Source organism: Natator depressus, chromosome 23, assembly GCF_965152275.1.
Source record: "Natator depressus isolate rNatDep1 chromosome 23, rNatDep2.hap1, whole genome shotgun sequence".
In the NCBI taxonomy this organism is placed as follows: Eukaryota; Metazoa; Chordata; order Testudines; family Cheloniidae; genus Natator; species Natator depressus.
Genome location: NC_134256.1, coordinates 19485599 through 19510587, shown reverse-complemented (window position 1 = coordinate 19510587; position 24989 = coordinate 19485599). Strand labels below are relative to the sequence as shown.

Here is a 24989-nt window from a genome sequence, read left to right as displayed (position 1 = left end):
CTGAGCCAGGACGGGGAGGGGGAGGTAACACCTGTGCCCAGGAATGTGAAGACAGGCTGCAGGAGGGAGCCTGCTGGGGGGGTCTAGTTTCAGTTTGGGGCTGGGTGGCGGAACACAGGGAACCCCAGGGCTGGGGTCTAAGCTCCCTGCTCCCCCAGAAGGACTTGACTGAGGGATCCTGGTTGTACCCACAAGCTCTGTTTTGGACTGTGTTCCTGTTGTCCAATAAACCTCCTGTTTTACTGGCTGGCCGAGAGTCTCAGTGAATCCCAGGAAGAGGGGTGCAGGGCCTGGACTCCCCCACACTCCGTGACAACTGGTGGTAGCGGTGGGATCTACTGCACCCCGTGAACGGCGCTTCCTGCAGTAAGTGACTGGGGAACAGTAAAACGAAGGGGGATTGACGGGGACCAGGTGTGCTGAAGATTCAGAGAGAGACCGTTCCAGGGGGCGGTTAACCCCTGGGAGTGTGTGACCAGAGAGAAGGACTTTTGCAGTAACAGGGTCCCCCTGGGGATTGCAGCGAGCGGTCCCAGGGGCGGAGGAGTCTGCAGCTCGACCCTGGCAAACAGGTGGTGACCTCAAGAAGGACTGGCACCCTCGGGGTTTTTCCTGGAAACTGTGGAAAGCTGCCCGGCCTGCGAGTGGCCAGCAGGGAGATGTACGCTAAACGCCTTAAGAGCGACCTGGTGGAGCTGTGCAGGTAGAGGGGGCTGCGCATTGGGAGGTCCACCAAGGAACAGCTGATTGCCCAGTTGGAGGAGAGGGATCGCTTGGATGACCCGATCCCTGTCCCTGAGGGAAGCCGCCCGGTGGACGCAGCGTGGGCCCTGGGGCCTGACCGGGCTGGGAGGGGTCAGACTGCTGCCCAGGACATCCCGAGACCCTTCCTACCTATGCCTGGGGGAGGGGTTGGGGGAAGCCCAGTGAAGACCGAGGGCACCCTGACCCCGGCAGCCAGCAGGGGATCCTCCCAGCGGAGCTCCCCATCCCTGGAGCGGAGGCGGCTGGAATGGGAGAGGGAGATGAAAATGAGGGAGCTGGAGGACCGTGAAAAGCAGCGTCAGCATGAGGAGAAACAAGGTTGGCATGAGCAGGAGGAGAAGGAGAGAGAACGTCAGGAGAAGGAGAGGCAACGTAGGCATGAGCAGGAGGAGAAGGAGAAACAAAGACAGCATGAACTGGAGCTGGCCAGGCTGAGGAGCAGTGGGGCCCCGGCTGCGGTGAGTGCGGGGCGACCCAAGACGGCAAGGAGCTTTGATAAGTGCTTCCTGGCCCAGCGGAAGGAGGGGGAGGACATAGATAGCTTCCTGACGGCCTTTGAGAATGCCTGCGAGCTGCACAGGGTTGACCCTGCAGACAGGCTCCAGTTCCTCACCCCCTTACTGGACCCCAAAGCCGTGGAGGTGTACAGCCGAATGAAAGGGGTGGAGGCAGGGGACTATGAACTGTTCAAACAGGCCCTGCTCTGTGAGTTTGGGCTGACCCCCGAGATGTACCGGAGAAGGTTCCGGAGTCAGCGTAAAACGCCTGAGGTCACCTACCTACAACTGGTCAACAGGATGCAGGGGTATGCCCGCAAGTGGGCAGCTGGGGCCCAAGCTAGAGAGGACCTGCTGGACCTGATCGTACTGGAGCAGCTGTATGAACAGTGCCCTTCCGACCTGAGGCTGTGGCTGGTGGACAAAAAGCTCGAGAACCCCCGGCACGCAGGGCAGCTGGCCGACGAGTTTGTGAACAGTCGGTCAGGGGGTAGCAGGGAGGAGTCCCAAAAGAACAGCCCCCCCCGATGCAGAGAGAGAGTCACCCTGGGACCTCCCGCGGGGAAATAGGGAGAACCCCCTCCAAAGGGAAATGCCTGGAGTCGGGACCCTCCGACCCGCTCGAGGGGACCAACGTGACCTGAGCTGCTATCACTGTGGCCAGAGAGGCTACGTACGGACCCAGTGCCCCAGGCTCAGGGACAGACTGAGCAGACCCAACCTACCCTGGGTTAACTGGGGAGGGACCCAGCTGGACGAGCGGCAGACGGCCCAGGCAAGGGGGGCTGCCAGCTTACTACCTGCTCGGGAGGGAAGAGTACCCCAGGCCAGCTCCGCCAGAGGGCTGGAGGCTCTGCACTCAGGGTTCTCGGTTTACAGGGTGGGTGCGGGACTGTCCCTCCGGAGCGAGTGCCTTGTTCCCCTGGAGGTGGATGGGAGGAAGGTCAATGGATACTGGGATACAGGCGCAGAGGTGACGCTGGCCCGGCTCGAGGTGGTGGCCCCAGATCGGGTGGCGCCCAACACCTACCTGACCCTGACAGGGGTGGGTGGGACCCCATTCAAGGTGCCCGTGGCAAGGGTACACCTGAAATGGGGGGCCAAGGAGGGCCCCAAGGACGTGGGGGTGCACCACCATTTGCCCACTGAGGTTTTGATGGGGGGGGACCTAGAGGACTGGCCAAGTAACCCCCAGATCGCCCTGGTTGTGACCCGTAGCCAGAGCCGGCGAGGGGCACTGCACCCTGACCTTGGGGAGGGTACCACACCGGAGGCGCAGGACCCTACCCTGGTCGGGAGGGAGCGCCGAGGGGCACGGCTCAGAGAGGCTGTGGACTCAGACCCGGCCAATGAGAGGGAACCGGGCCCCATCCCTTCCCCAGCCGCTGAGTTCCAGGCCGAGTTGCAGAAAGATCCCTCCTTGCGGAAGCTCAGGGACCTGGCCGACCTCAGTGTGGGACGGACCATGAGGAGAGGCTGCCAGGAGAGGTTCCAGTGGGAGAAGGGGTTCCTGTACCGAGAATGGGCTCCCCCAAGGGAAGTGGAGTCCTGTGGGATCAGGAGGCAGCTGGTGGTCCCCCAGAAGTATCGCTGCAAGCTACTGTACCTGGCCCATGACATCCCCCTCGCAGGGCACCAGGGAATCCAGCGCACCCGGCAGGGGTTGCTACAGAACTTGTACTGGCCTGGGGTCTTTACCACGGTCCGGCAGTATTGCCGACCCTGTGACCCCTGTCAGAGGGTGGGGAAGGCCCGGGACAAGGGGAAAGCAGCTTTGAGACCTTTGCCCATCATAGAGGAACCTTTCCAGAAGGTGGCCATGGACATAATGGGACCTCTGAGCAAGCCGACCAGGTCAGGGAAGAAATACATTCTGGTGGTGGTAGATTTTGCCACCCGCTACCCTGAGGCAGTGCCCTTAGCTTCCATTGAAGCAGACACCGTGGCGGATGCGCTCCTGACCATTTTCAGCCGAGTGGGGTTCCCCAAGGAATTCTTGACAGACCAAGGCTCCAACTTCATGTCGGCCCTGCTCCGGTGCTTGTGGGAGAAATGTGGGGTCCGGCACGACTGGGCCTCAGCTTATCACCCCCAGTGCAATGGGCTGGTGGAGAGGTTCAACGGGACACTAAAGATGATGCTGAAAACCTTTATGAACCAGCACCTGCAGGATTGGGACAAGTACTTACCTCACCTGCTATTCGTGTACAGGGAGGTACCCCAGGAGTCTACCGGATTTTCACCTTTCGAACTGTTATATGGAAGGAGGGTGAGGGGCCCCCTGGACCTGATGACAGATGAATGGGAGGGGAAGGCCACTCCCAATGGAGAGTCAGTGGTGGAGTATGTCCTGATCTTCCGAGAGAGACTTGTTGAACTCATGGGCCTGGCCAGGGAGAATCTGGCCAGAGCCCAGAAGAAGCAGAAGGTCTGGTATGACCACCCGGCACGGGTCTGTGCCTACGCCACCGGGGATCAGGTGATGGTTCTCATCCCCGTGAGAAAGAACAAACTACAGGCCGCCTGGGAGGGCCCTTTCAAGGTTGTCAAGCAGCTCAATGAGGTAAACTATGTGGTGGAGCTGTCGAACCGGGCGCACCACCGCCGGGTTTACCATGTGAATGTGATGAAGCCATATTATGCCAGGGGGAATGTGGTGTTAGCCGTGTGTGGACATTGGGAGGAGCAGGGAGATGACCCTTTAGTAGATCTATTGCCTGGGACCAGAGCTGGTTCCCCCCTGGAAACAATTCCCCTCTCGGATCAGCTAACCCCTGTCCAGCAAGCTGAGGTCAGGGGGGTGCTGCATCCCTACCGACAGCTGTTTTCCAACCAGCCGGGACGCACTAATCTGACTGTCCACCGGGTGCAGACAGGGTCGCACCCGCCGATAAGATGCTCCCCCTTCCGAGTCACAAGGAAAACTGCTCTGGACCTGGAAAGAGAGGTCAGGGATATGCTGGCTTTGGGGGTGATCCAGCCATCTGCCAGCCCTTGGGCCTCGCTGGTGGTGCTGGTTCCCAAAAAGGACGGGTCGGTCCGGTTCTGTGTGGACTATCGGAAGCTCAATGCCATCACTGTATCTGATGCCTACCCCATGCCCAGGCCTGACGAGCTCCTAGACAAGCTGGGAGGAGCTCGGTACCTTAGCACCATGGATCTTACAAAGGGCTACTGGCAAGTGCCGCTGGATGCAGATGCCTGGCTGAAATTGGCCTTTATCACCCCTCTGGGGCTCTATGACCCTGCCTCTCGGCCTCAAGGGAGTGCCGGCCACCTTCCAGCGCCTGGTGGACCAGCTACTGAGGGGGATGGAGAGTTTTGCCGTGGCGTATACTGATGACATCTGTGTCTTTAGCCAGACCTGGGAGGACCGTGTGTCCCAGGTTAGACAAGTGCTGGACTGACTCCGGGGGGCTGGGCTGACCATAAAAGCTGAGAAGTGCAAGGTGGGGATGGCGGAAGTATCTTACCTGGGCCATCGGGTGGGGAGCGGCCGCCTAAAGCCGGAACCAGCTAAGGTGGAGGTGATCAGAGACTGGCCTGCTCTCCACACCAAAAAGCAGGTCCAAGGTTTTGTTGAGTTGGCAGGATATTATCAAAGGTTTGTGCCCCGCTTTAGCGCCATAGCCACCCCCATCACTGAGCTATGCAAGAAGGGGAAGCCAGACAAGGTGGTCTGGACCGAGCAGTGCCAGGAGGCTTTCCGGGCACTGAAGGAGGCTCTGGTCAGTGGCCCAGTTCTGGCAAACCCAGACTTTGACAAGCCCTTTGTGGTGTTCACCGACGCCTCAGACATGGGACTGGGGGCGGTGTTAATGCAGGAGGATAAAAAGGGGGAGAGACACCCCATCGTGTACCTGAGCAAGAAGTTGCTACCCCGGGAGCAACACTACGCGGCCATCGAGAGGGAGTGCCTGGCCATGGTGTGGGCCCTCAAGAAACTAGAGCCCTATCTCTTCGGGCGACACTTCACCGTCTACACCGACCACTCTCCCCTGACCTGGCTGCACCAGATGAAAGGAGCCAACCCCAAACTCCTGAGGTGGAGCCTGCTCCTGCAGGATTACGACATGGACGTGGTCCACGTAAAGGGAAGTGCCAACATGATAGCGGACGCGTTGTCCCGGAGAGGGGGCCCTGAACTTCCCCAGGTCACTGGTCAGAGTGACCCCGCTCAGTTCAGTCTCGAAGGGAGGAGAAATGTGACGATGTGACTCAGCAGGGAGGGGGGAGTGTTGACCTGGAAATGTGGCAGGGGAGTTTCACTGGGGATGGGAGACCTGAGAGTCTGTCACCTGAGCCAGGAGGGGGAGGAGGAGGTAACACCTCTGCCCAGGAATGTGAACAGAGGCTGGAGGAGAGAGCCTGCTGGGGGGGTTTAGTTTCAGTTTGGTGCTGGGTGGTGGAACGCAGGGAACCCCAGGGCTGGGGTCTGAGCTCCCTGCTCCTTCAGAAGGACTTGACTGAGGGGGTCCTGGGTGTACCCACAAGCTCTGTTTTGGACTGTGTTCCTGTTGTCCAATAAACCTTCTGTTTTACTGGCTGGCTGAGAGTCTCAGTGAATCTCAGGAAGAGGGGTGCAGGCCCCGGACTCCCCCACACTCTGTACACTCCGTGACAAGATCCTTTTCCCTTCTCTGGTTGGGTTGTTTGCCACCCCGCTGTGTCTTTCGTCCTCTCCTAGCTCACTCTCCTGGCTTTCCATGGGATGCTGCAGTCAGGTGCAAATGTGTTTGCTCCTGTGGTAACACCCACAGGACCGTTTACATGGAGTCTAGCCAGCACATTGCGAATGGAGCATTCGAGTGATGGCCCATCAACAGACACAATGGGGCATGGAAGAAGCTTATCCACACCTGGTGGACTTTCATGTGACCGCTCTAACTGGAATCAGATTTCAGAGTAACATCGGATGCCCACCTGCCCTGCCTAAGGAGAACGGACCCAACCCAGGAGCGGCCCTGGCCAGGTTGTAACCACCCAGGGTCCGAGCAGCGGTCAGGGTCGCCTTGCAGCCAACGCACCCACTCGTCACTAACTCACGGCCAGCGCCCGACACCATCCCCAGAAGCTGTATTTCACCCCCATTTCCATCCTGTCTCTCCCCCACCTCCCTTCTGTCTGTTTGCTAGGAGCGCGGTCAGCGCCTGCCCTTCCCGTCTGTCGGGAGAGTGAAATGAACCCGTTCCTCCCCACAAAGCCTGGCTGTTTTGGAAACAAGCGATTCTGCTCTGGTGACTCCCGACGGAGCAAGACTTGGAGCCGGTCTGACTCCGGCTGTTGGCCGCAGTCACGCAGCCCCCGTTTCAATAGAAAGGCCGGGTTTGATTCCTTGTCCGTGGGTCTAACCTGAAAGCTTTGCCTTTGAATGGCTGCTGCTGGGGGTTTGCCCAGGAGCTGAGTAAAACAAAGGGCTCTGTTTGAAACAAGCCTCCCCGGCCTGGGTAACGCTGGCAAGGGAGAGAGTTTCCAAACCCCTTGAACTCTCTGGGCCGGTGAGACCCTCTGCAAAGAGCAGCCAGGCTACGGGAGATTTGGGGGATAGGCCGAGGTCGGGGCAGGGGGGACGTGGTGTGACATTATATGATTCAAATATGACCATGTAGATCGTTGTTGCTACCACTGTTACTCAGTTGCAACAAATCTTCTCTGAAGTATGTCATGTAAGGGGTCAATGGAAAAGTTAGGGTTTGCTGAATAAGACTATCCTGTTTGTATGCATGCACCGTTTTTGTATCTGCAGTTATGGATATTGACTAGGTACCTGTCTTTCAAATGTGTTTGCTCCTGTGGTAACACCCACAGGACCGTTTACATGGAGTCTAGCCAGCACATTGCGAATGGAGCATTCGAGTGATGGCCCCTCAACAGACAAAATGGGCCATGGAAGAAGCTTATCCACACCTGGCGGACTTTCATGTGACCGCTCTAACTGGAATCAGATTTCAGAATAACAGCCGTGTTAGTCTGTATTCGCAATAAGAAAAGGAGTACTTGTGGTACCTTAGAGACTAACCAATTTATTTGAGCATGAGCTTTCGTGAGCTACAGCTCACTTCATCGGATGCATACTGTGGAAAGTGTAGAAGATCTTTTTATATACACACAAAGCATGAAAAAATACCTCCTCCCACCCCACTCTCCTGCTGGTAATAGCTTATCTAAAGTGACCACTCTCCTTACAATGTGTATGATAATCAAGGTGGGCCATTTCCAGCACAAATCCAGGGTTTAACAAGAACGTCTTGGGGGGGGGGGTAGGAAAAAACAAGGGGGAATAGGTTACCTTGCATAATGACTTAGCCACTCCCAGTCTCTATTCAAGACTAAGTTAATTGTATCAAATTTGCAAATGAATTCCAATTCAACAGTTTCCCGCTGGAGTCTGGATTTGAAGTTTTTTTGTTGTAATATAGCAACTTTCATGTCTGTAATCGCGTGACGAGAGAGATTGAAGTGTTCTCCAATTGGTTTATGAATGTTATAATTCTTGACATCTGATTTGTGTCCATTTATTCTTTTACGTAGAGACTGTCCAGTTTGACCAATGTACATGGCAGAGGGGCATTGCTGGCACATGATGGCATATATCACATTGGTGGATGTGCAGGTGAACGAGCCTCTGATAGTGTGGCTGATGTTATTAGGCCCTGTGATGGTGGCCCCTGAATAGATATGTGGGAATCTAACTGGAATCTGGGTAATGGCCCCTGCTATGACTCATCCAAGCACTGGAGGGCAGGCGTGTGACCAGATCAAGTGACACTAAACTCCACCTTGTGCCTGTATTTTTCCACAGAGTGTGCTGAGGGCTTGTCGAGAAACCACGACACCTTACATGACATACTTTGCAGAAGATTTGTTGCAATTGTATAACAGTGGTAGCAACAATGATCTACATGGTCATATTTCAATCCTATAATGCCACAGACGCTATAAAAAGCCCTGGAAGCATCTCCATTTCCCCTTTTTCCTGCTCTGCTCTCTGGACCGTGGACTTATATGAACGGGAGCTTTCAAACCGACCGACCGAGGACCTTCCAATGAGACTGAACCAGCCAGTACATTATTTCATCGCTGCTTCAAGCCTGAGCCAAGAACTTTGCAATTGTTGTATGTATTTGATTCCTTTAACCAACTTTAACTCTCCCCTCTTTCTTTTTATAAATAAACCTTTAGATATTAGATACCCCATTGATCACACTCTTGCCAATCCTTTAGTAAGATCTGAGTTACATATTGACCTGGGTGCGTGGCTGGTCCTTTGGGATCAGAAGAACCCTTTGGCTGACGCAGTTGGTTTTAAATAACCACCCACCATTAAGTCTAGTGTCTGGGAGTTGGAACAAGGACTGGAATTCCTAAGGACCCTGCATTTCTAACTTCTTGTTAGCCACTGGGGTGAGACAGAAGTTTACGTTAGTTGCTGGTTTGGAATATCTTATGGAAGAATAACCACCCATTTCAGGGTGTGTCTGCCCTACTTGTCAGCAGCTTGCCCTGAATTTGGTATTCACAGTTGTGACCCACCGAGGCAGAGTGACACGCTGAGGTTGGGGAGGGCGGGACATGGACGTGAGGGGAGACGGGCCGAGGTCGTAGTGGGGGGACGTGGGTGTGAGGGGAGATGGGTCGGGGTGGGGGAATGTGGGCATGAGGGGAGACGGAATGAGGTCGGGGTGGGGGGACGTGGTTGTGAGGGGATACGGGCCAAGGTCGGGGGAAGTGGTGGAGTTGGGAGTTTGAGGGGAGACTGGTCGGGGCGGGGGCGGTGGTTTGAGATACGATGGGGTTTTGAGGGGGGGAGTCGGCAGATGGGGTCGGGGGAGGGGATTTGTTTTCCTGCCAAAATTCCCACTGAGCTGGGGCACCTCTGGCTGGCGGGGGCGGGGCAGGGGAGGGAGGGGAGACGATGCCCCCCATGGCCATAGGGCAGATTCACCCTGAAACACTCACCGGGGGGGAACCCAGGCGAACCCCAGCCACTGGGGGCAGCTTCCATTGTCTCCCCTCCACTGCCCTGCCCTGCAGCCCTGCCCCCTCAGCCCCCCCGCCCCAATGTTCCCCCACGTTCTCCCACCCGCCATATTCCCCTGCCCCTAGGGTGACCAGAGAGCAAGTGTGAAAAATCGGGATGGGGGTGGGGACCATAGAAGACAAAGCCTCAAATATCGGGACTGTCCCTATAAAATTGGGACATCTGGTCACCCTACCTGCCCCCCAGTGCCCCTCCCAGCCCAGGTGGCTGCCGTTTCCCAGACCGGGGCGGGGGGCGGGGATAAGTTTGGGGAGTGAAAAGGCCGGGAGATGACTCTGCTATGCAGCAAATCCGCTGCTTGTCCCATTCCTGCTCCGGGGGACCAGGGGCTGCTGAGGGGGAGGCGACTGGTGTTACGAATTACACCTGAGAGGACACGCACACAACTGCAGCGAATTATACCTTGTAGGACACGCACACAAATGCTATGAATTACACCTGGTAGGACACGCACACAAATGCTGGGAATTATACCTGATAGGTCACGCACAGTTCGAATCTAGGCTGAGGCACATAAACAAAGTCCACAACTGCAGAGTTCCCAAAAGACACAAAGTTTATTACGCTCGAGCGTGGTGCCCCCCTGCTAGCCAGGAGGGGACCCTGAATACAAATTATACAAAGGTTATATACTTTTTAGCAAAGCATGTTGCCCTCGTGCATCGGAAACCTTAGCCAATAAACAAACCCTTGTCTTATCTACCACCTATCCCTGCTTGATGCATTCCTCGTGCTATACCAGTATATTTATTACACAGCATGGTCCTAAAGCCATGCATCAGTAACCTTTATTATTAGAATGAGAGGCCTCACATCAAGGCCAAAAGACAGGGAGTTAGAGACTGACAAAAACCAGATACTGGAAGTCAAGGCAGGCTGGAGACAAGGAGGAGGATTTTCACAGGGATTCAGTATCTAAGGATTACTCCTCCTGGTGTATGATGTGCTGGCATTTAGACAATGGTGGGCCCCAAACCAAAATGGAGTCACATGTGCTAACTTTTCCTTAACACTGGTGAGAGGGGGATGCGGGAGTTAAAGCCCGTTGGGACCATCTGGCTGGACTCCTGAGGCACCTTTAACGCTGCCCCCAAGTCGCGGTGCCCCCGGCATTACCCAGCGCTGTGTGAGAGCAACGGATGGGCGACGGCGCAACCATCACGCCCGGGATCCTGGCTCCCAGCCCCCTGCTCCAACGACGAGAGCCAAGGACACAGTCAAAGCTTCCTGACCCCCAGCTTTCTGCTGCCCTCAGCCAATGGCGTATAAACAAAGCCTGTGTCACGTCCCTCTCTCGGGGCCTGGCCACATAACCACTGACAGGGTCTCCTCCAGCTCGGGGGCAGGGTCTCTGCGGGGGCATTAGAAGGTCCCTGGGTCTCTCCTGGCTGGTGACTGGCTGGGGGCCTGGGATGGAATTTCTTTCTCCAGTTTTGTTTTGAACCTGGTTGATTTAATTCACACGCTGAGAAAAGCCCCTTAGAACCAGGCGTTACAGTGTAAACCCGTCATCATCGCTCAGCTAGGGCCCAAGGGGCAGCAAACCCAGGCGTCCCCCATCGCACCCGCTCCTCACATGGTGCCACGGCTCGTGTGGCAGGTGGGCAGCTTGGCAGGCTGAGCGGGAAGGCTGCGGAGTCAAACCCTCCAGCAACAGGAAATGCCACAGTTACGGTTTCCTGAACACTCTTAGCTCTGCCCCGTTGTGCATTATGACATCATACTTTAATTGCATGATCATATTACTTTTACGGATATGGGTCATCAGCCAGGTTTGAACCCAGAAAGTAATGAGAAGGAGGATCTGCACGGAAATATTCGCAGTGGTCAATTGGAGACTGAAGACCAGACCCCGTGGTCTCCTGGCTACCAGCCTAGCGCACCTTCCCCAAGGCTGCAGGGAACACTGAGGGTGACCTGTCCCCACTCCCCACAGACACAGGGACATGCTGCGAGCTGCATGACACCTGGCCAGGCTGACGGTCCCAGGATTTCCTGGGTTTTGCAGGTACCTCTGCTTACTTTGGCCGCGCTAGATTTGGCCGGTAGATTAGAGACAAGGTGTGATGGATACAGGAAGAGATGAGACATCACTGGCTTCCTGTGGCGACAGCCCCTGGCTCAGTGCCTTATTCGGGGCTGGGTGGAGCTGGGCACCGGGGCATTGGTGGCACTGCTGAGAGCCCCCGCGCTGCCCCATCATGGCATCTGCTCTCATCTCACTGTCCTCTTCCTTGGTGAGTGTCACCATGGGTGGGTCGGGGGGGGGGGGGGAGTGGGGGGAATCGATCTGAGACCATGGTGCAGGCTCCAGTCATTCTGGGATCTGGTCCCTAACAAACAGTTTCCTTTCCAGGCTGCTGGCTGGTCGGGTGGAGTGGGGTGTCTGGACGTGAGTATCAATGAGGGGTGGGGGAAAGTTAAGGATGGGGGAGAACAGACTAGCTGAGCCCGGAACCTTCCCCCCAAACCTCAAATCAACCCCCCTGGATTAACCCCAGCCCTGCCCCAGTGCACTCAGGGGTGACTCCGGGTTGACCCCAGGGGGCTGAGATCAGAACCCGGCCCACAGGTTCCCTCTGGATGCAGTGAGGTGTCTGTTAGCCCTGGCGCTGTCCCGGGGCTGGGCGCTAGGGGCAGGTTACAGACACACGGGGAGGGGTTTGTGTCTCCCCATCTCACTCCTGTTTGTGTGTGAACGCAGAGCTCCCTGCGCCCGGACCCTCCATCTCCGCCAGCCCCAGCGAGGTGATCGCCCTGGGGGGAGCCGTCACCATCCGCTGTCAGTGTCGGTGCGAGGCCAGGAGGTTATTTCTGTATAAAGGTGGAATCGAAATCTGGAAGCTGGATACTGCTGGGGACATTGTTGAAATCACCATCCCCAGCGCCAGGCGGGAAGACGGAGGGGCCTACAGCTGCTGACCTCACTCTGGATCGGAGCCGCCCAACTGGTCGGATCCTAGCGACATCGTGCGGATTGTTGTTGGCTCGGCGTCCCCGCTCCCAGCCCCACACCCAGCCCGACCTACAGGGGTTCTCCATGCCAATGGGATGCTCAGCGCCGTGGGCCCAGCAGAGGGGACGCTCGGCTGGGGAGTGGGGATGGAGTCACTGGGGGGTTCCCAGCCACTGGAGATTTGGGGCTGAGGGAGGGGGGATCCCTGCCCCCAGGGGACCTTGGGCTGTCACTCAAGCCGCCTGTGCCTCCATTTCCCCTTGTATGACCTGGGGACAATCATTCCTCCTGTACCTCGTGTCTGGTTAGATAGTCAGGGCTTGGCTTTAGGGTGGGGGCTTTTTCTCACTGTGTCTGTGCAGCACCCAGCACCTCTGACTCCCAGCCCCCTCCCGATCTAACCACTAGACCCCACTCCCCTCTCTGTGCTGGGATCAAACCCAGGAATTCTGGCTCCCAGGCCTCCCCACCCCCACCTCTAGACCCCACTCTCCTCCCGGAGCTGGGGATATAACCCTGGATCTCAGTCCTCTACTGTAGCCACTAGCCCACCAATGCTGTACGGACTACGGCCCTGAGCCGGGCTGACACTCCCTGGGTGGCTGTGTGGCCTAGTGGGGAGAGCGCAGGGGCCGGGACTCAGGAGAGCTGGCTGCCGTTCCTGGTGTTGCCATGATTTTCTGGGGGACTGTGGCCAAGTCCCTGCCCCCTTCTTTGCCTCAGTTTCCCCCTCTGTAAAATGGGGCTGGTTCCCGTGCCCCCCTCTGTGAAGCACTGTGAGATCTGCGGGTGCGAAGCGCTGGGGAGGAGCCGGGTGTTGTCGTACCAGACACAATCTGGCCCTGCCCGGTGCCGCCAGCCCGAGAGCGGCAGGTTCCCAGCGCCTGCCAGAGACGCAGCAGCTGCTGGTGGCTGCTGGGTACGAGACAGCGGCTGTGAGGGCCTGTGGGTCTGATCCGGGGGGTTGGGGGATGATACTGGCAGGATGGGCCCATGGGTCTGATCCCATGGGGCAGGGATGGGGAGGGGGGCACTGGGCTGGGGGGGCCCATTAAGTGGATAGACGGGTACAGAGGGGTGCTGTGGATTTAGGTCCTCGGGAGGCTTCAGTCGGAGCTCCCAGGAATCTCTGGGATCTCGGAGAGGTTCCTCCGGCTGGGTTTTCTCCCAGGGGCCCCGTGTCTGGGACCGTGCGGTGAGGACAGGTGCAGTGACTGTGCCGGGGTCTGTCTCATGGCCTGTCTCCTTCTCACTGCAGAGACCTACTACCCCAAACCCTCCATCTCCCTGAGTCCCAGCAGATGGGGGAGCCGTGACCATCCGGTGTTGGGGTCGGCACCAGAAGGTGAGGTTCCTTCTGTACCAAGATGGAAACCCGAACGGGCTGCAGGACGCGGAGCCGGCTGGGGACATGGCTGAGTTTCCCATCAGCAGTGTGAGCCGGAGAGACGCAGGGAGATACAGCTGCCGATATAGCACCAAACCAGACCTGCCCGTCAGGTCAGAGCCCAGTGACCCCGTGGAGCTGGTGGTAGCAGGTGAAGGGCCCGGCTTGGCATCTTCACTCCCAACCCAATGCCCAGCTGGGCACTCGGGGGAGCTCCGCATTGATAGGATGCTCAGCGCCAGGCTCTGCCATGAGCCCTGGGCAAAGCAGAGGAGATGCCTGGCCGGGAAGCTGGGATGGAGTCACTAGGACTGGGGTGGAGGTCCCCAACTAGGGAGCAGCAGCAGCTGCTGGAGTTTTGGTGCTGAGGGAGGGGGGATCCCTGCCCCCAGGGAGAGCTTCAGAGCAGGGGGCCTTTCCCAGGGCTGTCCCTACTCTGGGGATGCAGAGTTGGGGCCCAGGGGCTGCCAAGCCGGCACTGTCCCCAGCCACGGAAATCCTTCCCCCCTGCCTCTGGGAATGACAGTGACGACCGATGATGAATTGAGGTGGGGAGAGGGGGAGATCACTGAGTCGCTGTTTCAGTCCCTCCCCTGGCCCCTGACAGGTGCTTGTTTTATTCCCACAGGGGGAACCAACCCGACCCAGCCTGGAGCGGCCCCGGCTCCCAGCCCCCCGGGCAGCAAGGGGCCAGGTACCATCAAACGAGCTCTGGAAACAGGCTCGTGGTGCCCAGGGGCTGGGGCTGGTTCAGGGGGACGGGGGCAGTGAATCCAGGTGAGTGGGGCCCAGACACCTCGGGGAGGGGCTCATTGAGATGGGGGGATGGAGAGACAACCCCACTGCCCCTCCACCACTGGTAGACCTCCAGCTCCCCCGATGACTCCTGCCCTGCAGGTCACTGCCTGGAAGCTGTGGGGGGATCTCAGGGAAGGGGCATGATCTAGGAGGAGATCTAGGGTAATAACCTCCCTCCCTTGGGGCCATGACGACCCCCTACCAATAGGGGCAACCCCTGCTCCCCACTGTGACGAAGTGGGGGCGTTTCTTGGCTTTTCCTTGGTTTTTCCAATGGTTTGCATGCAGAGTAGGTGGGACTCAGTTTCCCTTGGTGTTACTGGTTTCACGAGGTGATGGGAGAGGGAGTTTATTGGTACAGGGGACCCGCAACGGAACTTGGGGACGCTGGCCAATGCCCTGGAGAATGGAGATCCCAGCGACTGGTGACCTGGTGACCGGGAGGCCCAGCTCGGGAGTCACAGCTCATCTGGCCAGTGGAAGGACAATGGGCTGTGAAGAGAGGACCCCAGTGATCTGACCAGCTGGTTCCAGCCAGAGGACCGAAGAGGGGAGAGGGGGCCCAGGCGACCCTGTTTACCTGGAGAGAAGACAATGGACGGGGAGTGGGGGCTTGGGGCCGGTGAGATCAGATGCCCAGCTGGGAAGCAGGGGGGCTCGGGGCTGGACAGAGGGAGCAGGCAGAGTCCACCTGGATGCAGGGGAGACTGGGATGTGCTGTGCTGAGGGAGGCCAGGCCTGAGGCCCGGAGAGTTTCCTGTGCTGGGTTCAGATGCTCAATAAACCCTGCTGTGTTACGCTGGCTGAGAGTCGCTCCGGGCTAGGGAACAGGGGGGCATTATTCCCTCTGGGAGTGGAGGCCCCAGGGGTCCAGAGCAAGTGGACTCCCTGAGGGGTCCCATGGCGAGAGACAGGTGTGCTAAGGCTCAGAGAGGTGCGGTTCCAGGAGGCGGAGGGGCCTAATCCCCAAGAGAGAGTGGACCCCCGAGAAGGGCTGTCACACTGAAGGGGGTTTTCACCAGGGGCCGTACGGGGCTGAGAGTGGGCATGACCTGGGAGTCCATGACACACCCCATAATTCTTTATGGAACTATGCTTATGAATGTATATATGACATAACTGGAATATGTTTTATGCTACATATGCCATGTAACGTATCTCTGCAAAGGTTATGGCCTACTGAATATATTCATCCTATTTGTATGCAGGGGTCATTTTTGTATTCGAAGTTATGAATATTGGCTGTGTACTTGTTTGAGTTGAAGTAGCCTTACTAAGGCATTTGGTCAGCTTCTTGAGAAAGGAATGGGCAAATTAAGTGCCCGATCAAGAAACACTTAACTGACAATGGATCTTGGAAGACTCCAATCTGCATAAGAAGTCTTCCTAGAGACATTCAAGATAGCATGTGGGCAATGGCTGCTGCCGGTAAAAACTAAGTCATGCATGGACATGTGACTTGCCCACGTGACTCCAAAACTCCATCTTGCAGCTGGATTCTGCATAGGAGAGAGGAGGGGGTCTCCACCCACAAGAGAGTCTATTTAAGCCCCTGGGAGACCCCTCCATTTTGTCTTCAGCTGGCTGAAGAGTTAGCCTCCCCACCCCCAAAGGTTACCTGAAAGAAACTGGTAGAAAGGACAGTAACTGAGGGGTGTGAGTGATTGCTGAACCCAGACTAGAAGGAGCCTAGTCTGTAAAAGAAGCTCATTGGAACATCTCTGAGGGTGAGATTTCACCTGTAATCACTTTCTTACTGTATTAGGTTTAAACATGCATGTTTTATTCTATTTTGCTTGGTGATTCACTTTGTTCTGTCTGTTATTACTTGGAGCCACTTAAATCCTACTTTTTGTATTTAATAAAATCACTTTTGACTTATTAACCCAGAGTATGTATTAATACCGAGCCCGAGGGGGGAGGGGGGAGGGCGGGAGGAAACAGCTGTGCATATCTCTCTGTGTTATAGAGGGTGAACAGTTTATCAGTTTACCCTGTATAAATTTATCTAGGGTAAAATGGATTTATTTGGGGTTTGGACCCCATTGGGAACTGGGCATCTGCGTGTTGGAGACAGGAACACTTCTTAATCTGTTTTCAGTTAAGCCTGCAGCTTTTGTGGGATGTTGTTCAGACCTGGGTCTTGATTTGTAACAGGATAGCGTGTCTGGCTCAAACCAGGCAGCGTTCTGGAGTCCCAAATTGGCAGGGAAAGCAGGGGCAGAAGAAGTCTCAGCAAATCAGTTGGCAGTCCCACGGGGGTTTCCTGTGATCCAACCCATCACAGGGGGGACAGGATTGTTCCTGCCCCCAGGTTGAGGCATTGGCCATCTTAGCCAGGGGCCAGCATGGCTGCCCTGTGAGGGCTGCAGGGGGTGAGGGGGCGGCCATGTTAACTGAGGGCAGCCAGGTGTCCCTTCCCTACAACGGGGAGGTCAGGGGGATGGGGGGCAGAACAGGGGACAGGACATGGGGCATGAGGGGCACAACCTGGGATGAAAGGATAGGGGACAGGGCAGAACTAGGAAGGCGGGGGCCATGATGGGGTGGACGTGAGGGAACTGCAGGCTGGGGGGACATAATGGGGGAGGGGACGCAGGCCAGGGGGCAGAATGGGGGGGCTGAGGGGCCCAATGCCTGAATGTGGGGGGGGGGGGTGAAGGGAAAATGAGCTGGGGAGCCAGAGCTGGAGCATCTGCCGGGGGGGCCAGTTTCTCTTGAGCTCTGTCCCCGTGATCTTGCCCCCTCCCCTTTCTGGGGGGCTGGTCAGCTCTCTCCCATCCCCTGTGTCCCTTTTGCAGCATCCTGAGGGGGGAGAGGGAAACTCTGCTTAGCTGTCCACCCCCTGTGAGCTCTGCCCTAGGCCCTGAGCTGTGCAGACCCGCTGCCCCGGGGATTGGCTGGGGAAGGGACATGGGGCCTTTCACCGCTAGGGGGCTGGCTCGAATCTGTGTCCTTTTTCTCTAAGCACCAGATCCCACCCCCCAACCAGAGCCAGGGAGAGAACCCAGGAGTCCTGGCTCCCAGCCCCTCCCGCCCAATCACTAGACCCCATTCCCCTCCCCGAACTGTGGTATATAACAGGGTAGCTGCATCAGGTTTATAAAAAAATTCCTCAGGCATGCAGGAGTGAAACCAGGAAGGCCAAATCACACCTGGAGTTGCAGCTAGCAAGAGATGTTACGAGTAACCAGAAGGGTTTCTTCAGGTATGTTAGCAACAAGAAGAAAGTCAAGGAACGTGTGGGCCCCTTACTGAAGGAGGGAGGCAACTTACTGACAGAGGATGTGGAAAAAGCTAATGTGCTCAATGCTTTTTTTGCCTCTGTCTTCACAAACAAGGTCAGCTCCCAGACTGCTGCCCTGGGCAGCACAGCATGGGGAGGAGGTGACCAGCCCTCTGTGGAGAAAGAAGTGCTTCGGGACTATTTAGAAAAGCTGGATGAGCACAAGTCCATGGGGCCGGATGCGCTGCATCCGAGAGTGCTAAAGGAGTTGGCGGATGTGATTGCAGAGCCATTGGCCATTATCTTTGAAAACTCGTGGCGATCGGGGGAGTCTGTGACTAGATAACTGGCTCTGTGGATGAGGGGAAAGCGGTGGACGTGTTGTTCCTTGACTTTAGCAAAGCTTTTGACATGGTTTCCCACAGTATTCTTGCCAGCAAGTTAAAGAAGTATGGGCTGGATGAATGGACTATAAGGTGGATAGAAAGTTGGCTAGATTGTCGGGCTCAATGGGTAGTGATCAATGGCTCCATGTCTAGCTGGCAGCCGGTATCAATAGGAGTGCCCCAAGGATCGGTCCTGGGGCCGGTTTTGTTCAATATCTTCATAAATGATCTGGAGGATGGTGTGGAGTGCACCCTCACCAAGTTCGCGGATGACACTAAACTGGGAGGAGAGGTAGATACGCTGGAGGGTAGGGATAGGATACAGAGGGCCCTAGACAAATTAGAGGATTGGGCCAAAAGAAATCTGATGAGGTTCAACAAGGACAAGTGCAGAGTCCTGCACTTAGGATGGAAGAATCCCATGCACCGCTACAGACTAGGGACCGAATGGCTTGGCAGCAGTTCTGCAGAAAAGACCTAGGGGTTACAGTGAACGAGAAGCTGAATATGAGTCAACAGTGTGCCCTTGTTGCCAAGAAGGCCAATGGCATTTTGGGATGTATACGTAGGGGCATTGCCAGCAGATTGAGGGACGTGATCGTTCCCCTCTATTCGACATTGGTGATGCCTCACCTGGAGGACTGTGTTGAGTTTTGGGCCCCACACTACAAGAAGGATGTGGAGAAATTGGAAAGAGTCCAGCGGAGGGCAACAAAAATGGTTCGGGGACTGGAACACATGAGTTATGAGGAGAGGCTGAGGGAACTGGGATTGTTTAGTCTGCGGAAGAGAAGAATGAGGGGGGATTTGATAGCTGCTTTCAACTACCTGAAAGGGGGTTCCAAAGAGGATGGATCTAGACTATTCTCAGTGGTAGAAGATGACAGAACAAGTTGCAGTGGGGGAGGTTTAGGTTGGATATTAGGAAAAACTTTTTCACTAGGAGGGTGGTGAAGCACTGGAATGCGTTACCTAGGGAGGTGGTGGAATCTCCTTTCTTGGAAGTTTTTCAGGTCAGGCTTGACAAAGCCCTGGCTGGGATGATTTAGTTGGGGATTGGTCCTGCTTTGAGCAGGGGGTTGGACTAGATGACCTCCTGAGGTCCCTTCCAACCCTGATATTCTATGATTCAGAGTTTCACTGGCAGTACCAGAAACAGGACGCGAGCGCTGGCTCTGGGCAGACTTCCCCTTTCATGGATTTATTGGCTGTTCCTTTAACAACTCAGGATCTACATTTATTCCTTCCTCCCCCACTCACGGGGACCGGAAACCACAACCCCTCCCAGCCACCCGTCCCATCTCTGTGCCACATCACTGGGCGAAGAATAGATTCTGCAGTGACATGACCTGAGAAGGAGTTTGGCCAGGCCCCTCCACCCTCATGCTCCAGGGTGGGTCAGGAAGGAATCTCTGCCTTGCTTCATGGGAGAGGGCCACTCCGTGGGGGGCACTGTGTGTGTATGGGGGAAGCCTTCCTCTGCTCTGAGCTGCTGCTCCAGGGAGGCTAGATGGGCCTGTTGGAAAAGGTCAGGGCAACATGGGCACCTTTTGATGCCTCCTGAGATTGCCCCGCTCCAAGCTGGTCCCCGGACTGGGCAGCTCCCATGTGGGGCTGGGAGATCATGGCGGGGTGGGGCCAGGCAGCTGCAGGAGGGGATGTGGTTTGCTGGGCGTGGCAGGGAGCTGGTTTTGCTCTGACCGTGGTAGATTTGCGGAGGAGAGTGCAAAGAAACCATCTGATGGGGAAGAAAGGGGCTGAGCACATCACGGGGTTCCTGGGGCTGCAGCCCTTGGCGCTGTTCCTCATTCCGCTTGCACTCGGGCCTCAGGCTGGGTGGAGCTGGGCACTGGGGTGTTGGTGGCAGTGCTGAGGGGCCCCCCACTGCCCCATCATGGCGTCTGCTCTCACCGTCCTCCTCGGTGAGTATCGGCCACAGCCAGGGCGTGTGCCCACGGTGCGGATCTGAGACTAGGGAGTGTGCCCATGGGGCACCGGGGGCAGATCTGAGACCAGGGTCCAGTTGCTCTGGGATCTGGTCTCTAACAAGTTGTCTCCTCTCCAGGCTGCTGGCTGGCTGGGCGGAGCGGGGCGTTGGGACGTGAGTATCTGTGGGGAATGGGGAAGCTGGAGGAATTTCCACATTAAGGACGAGGGATGTGGGTGGGGGTGAGGGGCACCAGTCCCCCAAAGGGATGATCCTGTCAGACGTGTTCTCCAGAGGTGGGGACTGAGACCTCGCCCTACTCATCACAGGGATGGGAACCTGTTGGAACAACTGGGGGATTTTGTTAACATGTTTTCTTGGGGTGCCTGTCCTGGGAGCAGCTTCCTCAAATGACCCATATTTAGACCAGGAGCCCCATGTCGCGGAGTGTGGGGGAGTCAGGGCCCTGCACCCCGCACTTCCTGCGATTCACTGTGACTCTCAGCCAGCCGGTAAAACAGAAGGTTTATTACACGACAGGAACACGGTCTCAAACAGAGCTTGGAGGTACATAAAACAGGACCCCTCAGTGGGGTCCTTCTTTGGGGGTGGGGAGCCCAGACCCAGGTTCTGGGCCTCCCCCCTCAGCCGGCTCCAAACTGAAACTCCCTCCAGTCGCCTCCCACAGCCACACACCCCGACCCCTCCTCCAGCCTTGGTCCAGTTTCCAGGGCAGAAGGTGTCACCTGGCCCCAACCCGCTCCTGGGCTCAGGTTACGAGCTGGCCGCCAAGTATCATCCCGCAGAGAAGTCACACCCTGATATCCCACCATCATCTAGTGTCAATGCCGACAGTCAACGAGTAAAACTCCCACGCAACATCACCAGGTTAATATTCTCTACTCCCTACCCCGTCACACCTCGCAGGGTGGATCCCAATTCACCGCCTGAGTGCGACGGGGGCAGGGCTGGGTTCTGATCTCAGCCCCCCGGGCTCAATCCGGAGTTACCCCTGACTGCAGCGGGGGCCGGGCTGAATTGACCCTGGAGAACTAAAGGAACCAGAGACTGGAAATCTCCTTCCCCCTGCTGTGTCTCTCCCCGGCTGTGAGTCCCGGGGCCGGGCCTGCACCGCAGGGACAGGCGGGGCTGGGGTGAAAGGCTGGAGCGACAGACGGGCAGAGGATTGCACCAGACGGACGCGGTTTGTGTCACCCCCACTCACGGCCTGTTTGTTTGTGAATCCAGAGGGGTCCCTCCCCAAAGCCTCCATCTCCGTCAGCCCCGGTGGGGTGATCCCTGTGGGGGGAAACGTCACCATCCAGTGTTGGCATCAGCGCCTGGGCATGAGGTTCCTCCTCTACAAGGATGGAGACGGGAACTATCTGAGGTACACGGACCCTGCTGGTTATGTGGCTGAATTTCCCATCCCCAGCGCCAGACGGGAACACGGGGGCAGCTACACCTGTCGTTATAGCTACAGAACAGGACCAGCTGCCTACTCGGAGCCCAGCGACCCTGTGCAGATCATTGTAGCAGGTGAGGGGCCCAGCCCGGCACCTCGGCTCCCAGCCCCACAGCCAGCCAGGCCCCCAGGGGGTCTCAGCGAGCCCTGGTGCCCAGCAGATGGGACGTCCAGCCCAACCAGTGAAGGTTGAGGGGAGGGAGGATATCTCGGCCCTGGATCCCAAGGGAGACCCTGACCCTGTCTCTGCCCCATCGCTGATGCTCCCTGCTGGGGACGGGGTCTGTCTCACGCCCCATCCCTCTCCTACTGCAGAGCTCAGCTCCCCCAAACCCTCCATCTCCCTGAGCCCCAGCGGGGGGGTCGCCCTGTGGGGAGCCGTGACCCTCCGGTGTCGGGGTCAGCGCCGGGGTCTGGAGCTGGTTCTGTACAAGGCAGGGGCCATGAACGCAGCAGTGCAGGGCGGGGACTCGGCTGGTGTCAACTTTCCCCATCCCTAGAGTGAGCCGGGCAGACGGAGGCAGCTACACCTGCTATTATCCCCCCGACTCGGATCCCGACACCCGGTCGGAGCCCAGCGACCCCGTGGAGTCGGTGGTAGCCGGTGCGGGGCCCGGCTCGGCGTCTCCGCTCCGAGCCTTAGGCCCAGCCGGACCCTTGGCCCAGCAGAGGGGACACCTGCCGGGAAGGAGGGACCGAGTTACTGGGGGGTTCCCCAGCCACAGGGGAGAAGCAGCTGTTGGAGATTTGGGGCTGAGGAAGGGGGGACCGCTGCCCCCAGGGGGAGCTGCAGAGCAGGGGGGTCCTTTCCCAGGCAACACATCAGTTAGGGGGTGACGGGTGGAGCTGAAGGTTATAAACCTCAGTGGATAGTAGAGACTTACACAGTCCCCTACAAGTCAGTGGTGGGACTGTGCACAGAACCCAGGAGTCCTGGCCCCCAGCCATCCCCTCCCCTGCTCTAACCAGGCTATGATCAGGGCCCCTTTGTGCCAGGTGTTGCATAAACACAGAGTGAAGAGACGGTCTCTGCCCCTGGGAGCGCACTAAGGAAAGTGAATCTGTCTGTGCCTCAGTTTCCCCACGTAGAATGGAGATAATGACACCTCCCTGCCTCCCAGGGGGCTGACTCCCTTCCTGTGTGGGGCTCAGGCCCTGTGCTGCCGGGCACCAGGGACCAGCCCGTGAGTCGCTCTGTATCTCTGGGGGAGTGGGGGGTAGGGCTCAGACACAGTGAACGAGGCAGGGGTCACACACAGCATATGAGGACCCCAACAACTCAGCTGCCGTGGCCCTGTGTCTGTGGGGCTGGGAGCCCAGCTCGCAGGGCCAGGATTCTGGGTCAGGGGGACTCTGGGATCTGGGAGAGAATCTCTGCCGAGGGCCCCTGGATCTGCCTGCGCTGGGGCCGGCTGGGGAATCATAGAAGATCAGGGTTGGAAGAGGCCTCAGGAGGTTCTAGTCCAACCCCCTGCTCAAAGCAGGACCAACTAAATCATCCCAGCCGGGGTGTTGTCAAGAGGGGCCTTAGAAACCTCTAAGGAAGGAGATTCCACCACCTCCCTAGGGAACCCATTCCAGTGCCTCACCACCCTCCTAGTGAAATGGTGTTTCCTAATATCCAACCTAAACCTCCCCCACTGCAACCTGAGACCATCGCTCCTTGTTCTGTCATTTGCCCCCACTGAGAACAGCCCAGCTCCGTCCTCTTTGGAGCCCCCCTTCAGGGAGTTGAAGGCTGCTATCAAATCCCCCTTCGCTCTTCTCTTCTGCAGCTGGAGGCCGGGGCTGGGTGGGTGCCCGGGTCTGGCTCTCACAGCCTGTCTCCTGTGTGCAGATCCCAGCTTACCCAGACCCTCCATCTCTCTGAGCCCCACTGGGGTCACCACCCCAGGGGCAGACGTCACCATCCGGTGTGAGGGGCAGCGCCGGGACGTGAGGTTCTTCCTGCACAAGGCTGGAGACCGGGACCCGCCAGGACACAGGGACCCTGCTGGGGACGGGGCCGAGTTCCACATCCCCACCGTGGGCCGGCAGCACGGAGGGAGCTACAGCTGCAGCTACCGGCCCCGATCAGAGCCCTTCGTCTCCTCGGACCCCAGCCACTCCGTGGAGCTGGTGGTAGCAGGTGAGGGGCCCGGCTCCACATCCCCGCTCCCAGCCGGACCCTCAGAAGGTCGGCACCCAGATGGGATGCTCAGAGCCAGGCTCTGCCCAGAGCCCTAGGACTCACCTGGACAGGGAGCGGGGACAGTGTCACTGGGGGTTTCCCCAGCCAAGGGGGAGCAGCAGCTCCTGGAGATTTCGTGCCAAGGGAGGGGGGATCCCTGCCCCCAGGGGCAGCTGCAGAGCAGGGGGCATTTCCCAGGGGATGCTCCCCTGGCTGCCCCTGCACTGGGGACTCAGAGAGGAGTCAGGGCCCAGGGGCTGCCCAGCCGGCACCGTCCCCAACAACAAACCCCCCTCCCCGGGACTGACAGTAACGATTGATGCTGAGTCACGGGCAGAGATGAATTAACGTTTCCTGGGGCCCTGGGCCAGAGCAAGGGGGATCCCTCCCGACCCCTTCCACCTGCGTCCCTCTCCTGTCCCGCCTCCTCGGCCTGTGGCCCCGCCCACAGCCCCACCCCTTTCTCTCTCCCCCCCATTCCACCCACGGTCCTGCCTCATTCCGTCCCCCCACTGCAGCCCCACAACCCATTTGCTACTTTCTGACCCCCTGACCCCAACTGCAGCCCTAAGGCTGGAGAAGCTCTGTCCCCCGACCCCGGCCCAGGGGCGCAGCGGGGAGTGAGAGTCCCCCAGCCCCGAGGCAGTGGCGGGCAGCGAGAGCTCCTCCCGTCCCCGGGCTGCAACGGAGGTCCCGGTGCTAAGGCTTCCCCTGCCACCACCACCCCGTGCTTCTGAGAGGAGCAGGGTCAGGCTGCTGGGGCTTCTCCCGTCCTGCTCGCCCGGTGGCCAGGGCTCTGGGGCCCCCCACTTGGCTGCGGCTTCTGGGCACTGGCCCCATAGGCCCAGTGGCTGATCCACCACTGGTTGCGGAGGGTACGGGGCGATCTCTGAGTCGGTGTTTCAGCCCCTCCCCGACAGACGCTGGTTCTATTCCTGCAGGGGGAACCCACCTGACCCAGCCTGGAGCGGCGTCGGCTCCCACCCATGCAGGCAGGGCGGGGTCAGGTACCGGGCTGGGGATGGGAATCTATTGAGCCACAATAGACGGAGGCTGTTCACGGGGGCAGTGACTCCCCCCCGCCAATGGTTTTGGGAGGGGAGCGAAGCCTCCTGCTCAAACACGAACCTGCCACTAACGGGGCAGCCGGAGGCTTCCTCTGGGGGCAGCCGGGCCCATCAGTGGCCATGGAGGGGGGTGCCCTGGAGCTCCCTGCGAAGCAGCCAGGAGCAGTCAGTATGGGAGGCGGGATACCGGGCTAGATGGGCCTGTTGGCCTGAGTCGGTGTGGCCATGAGGAAGGGGGTGAAATGCCTTAGAAATGACGGCCAGGCTGGATCAGACAGGACCCACTAGCGCCATGCTGGGGCAA

General features: G+C 58.0%; 1 protein-coding gene across 1 annotated transcript; it reads left to right on the top strand.

The window, feature by feature from the left end:
* Nucleotides 1–8308: 8308 nt before the first annotated feature.
* On the top strand, nt 8309–24242 carry LOC141976886 (immunoglobulin superfamily member 1-like). The gene is made up of 11 exons (XM_074938052.1): nt 8309–8378; nt 11660–11695; nt 12008–12194; nt 12983–13178; nt 13602–13797; nt 14275–14340; nt 21232–21522; nt 21764–21839; nt 21949–22052; nt 23286–23576; nt 24184–24242. The coding sequence occupies exons 1-11, from the start codon at nt 8309–8311 to the stop codon at nt 24240–24242; spliced, it is 1572 nt and encodes a 523-aa protein (XP_074794153.1).
* Nucleotides 24243–24989: the final 747 nt, after the last annotated feature.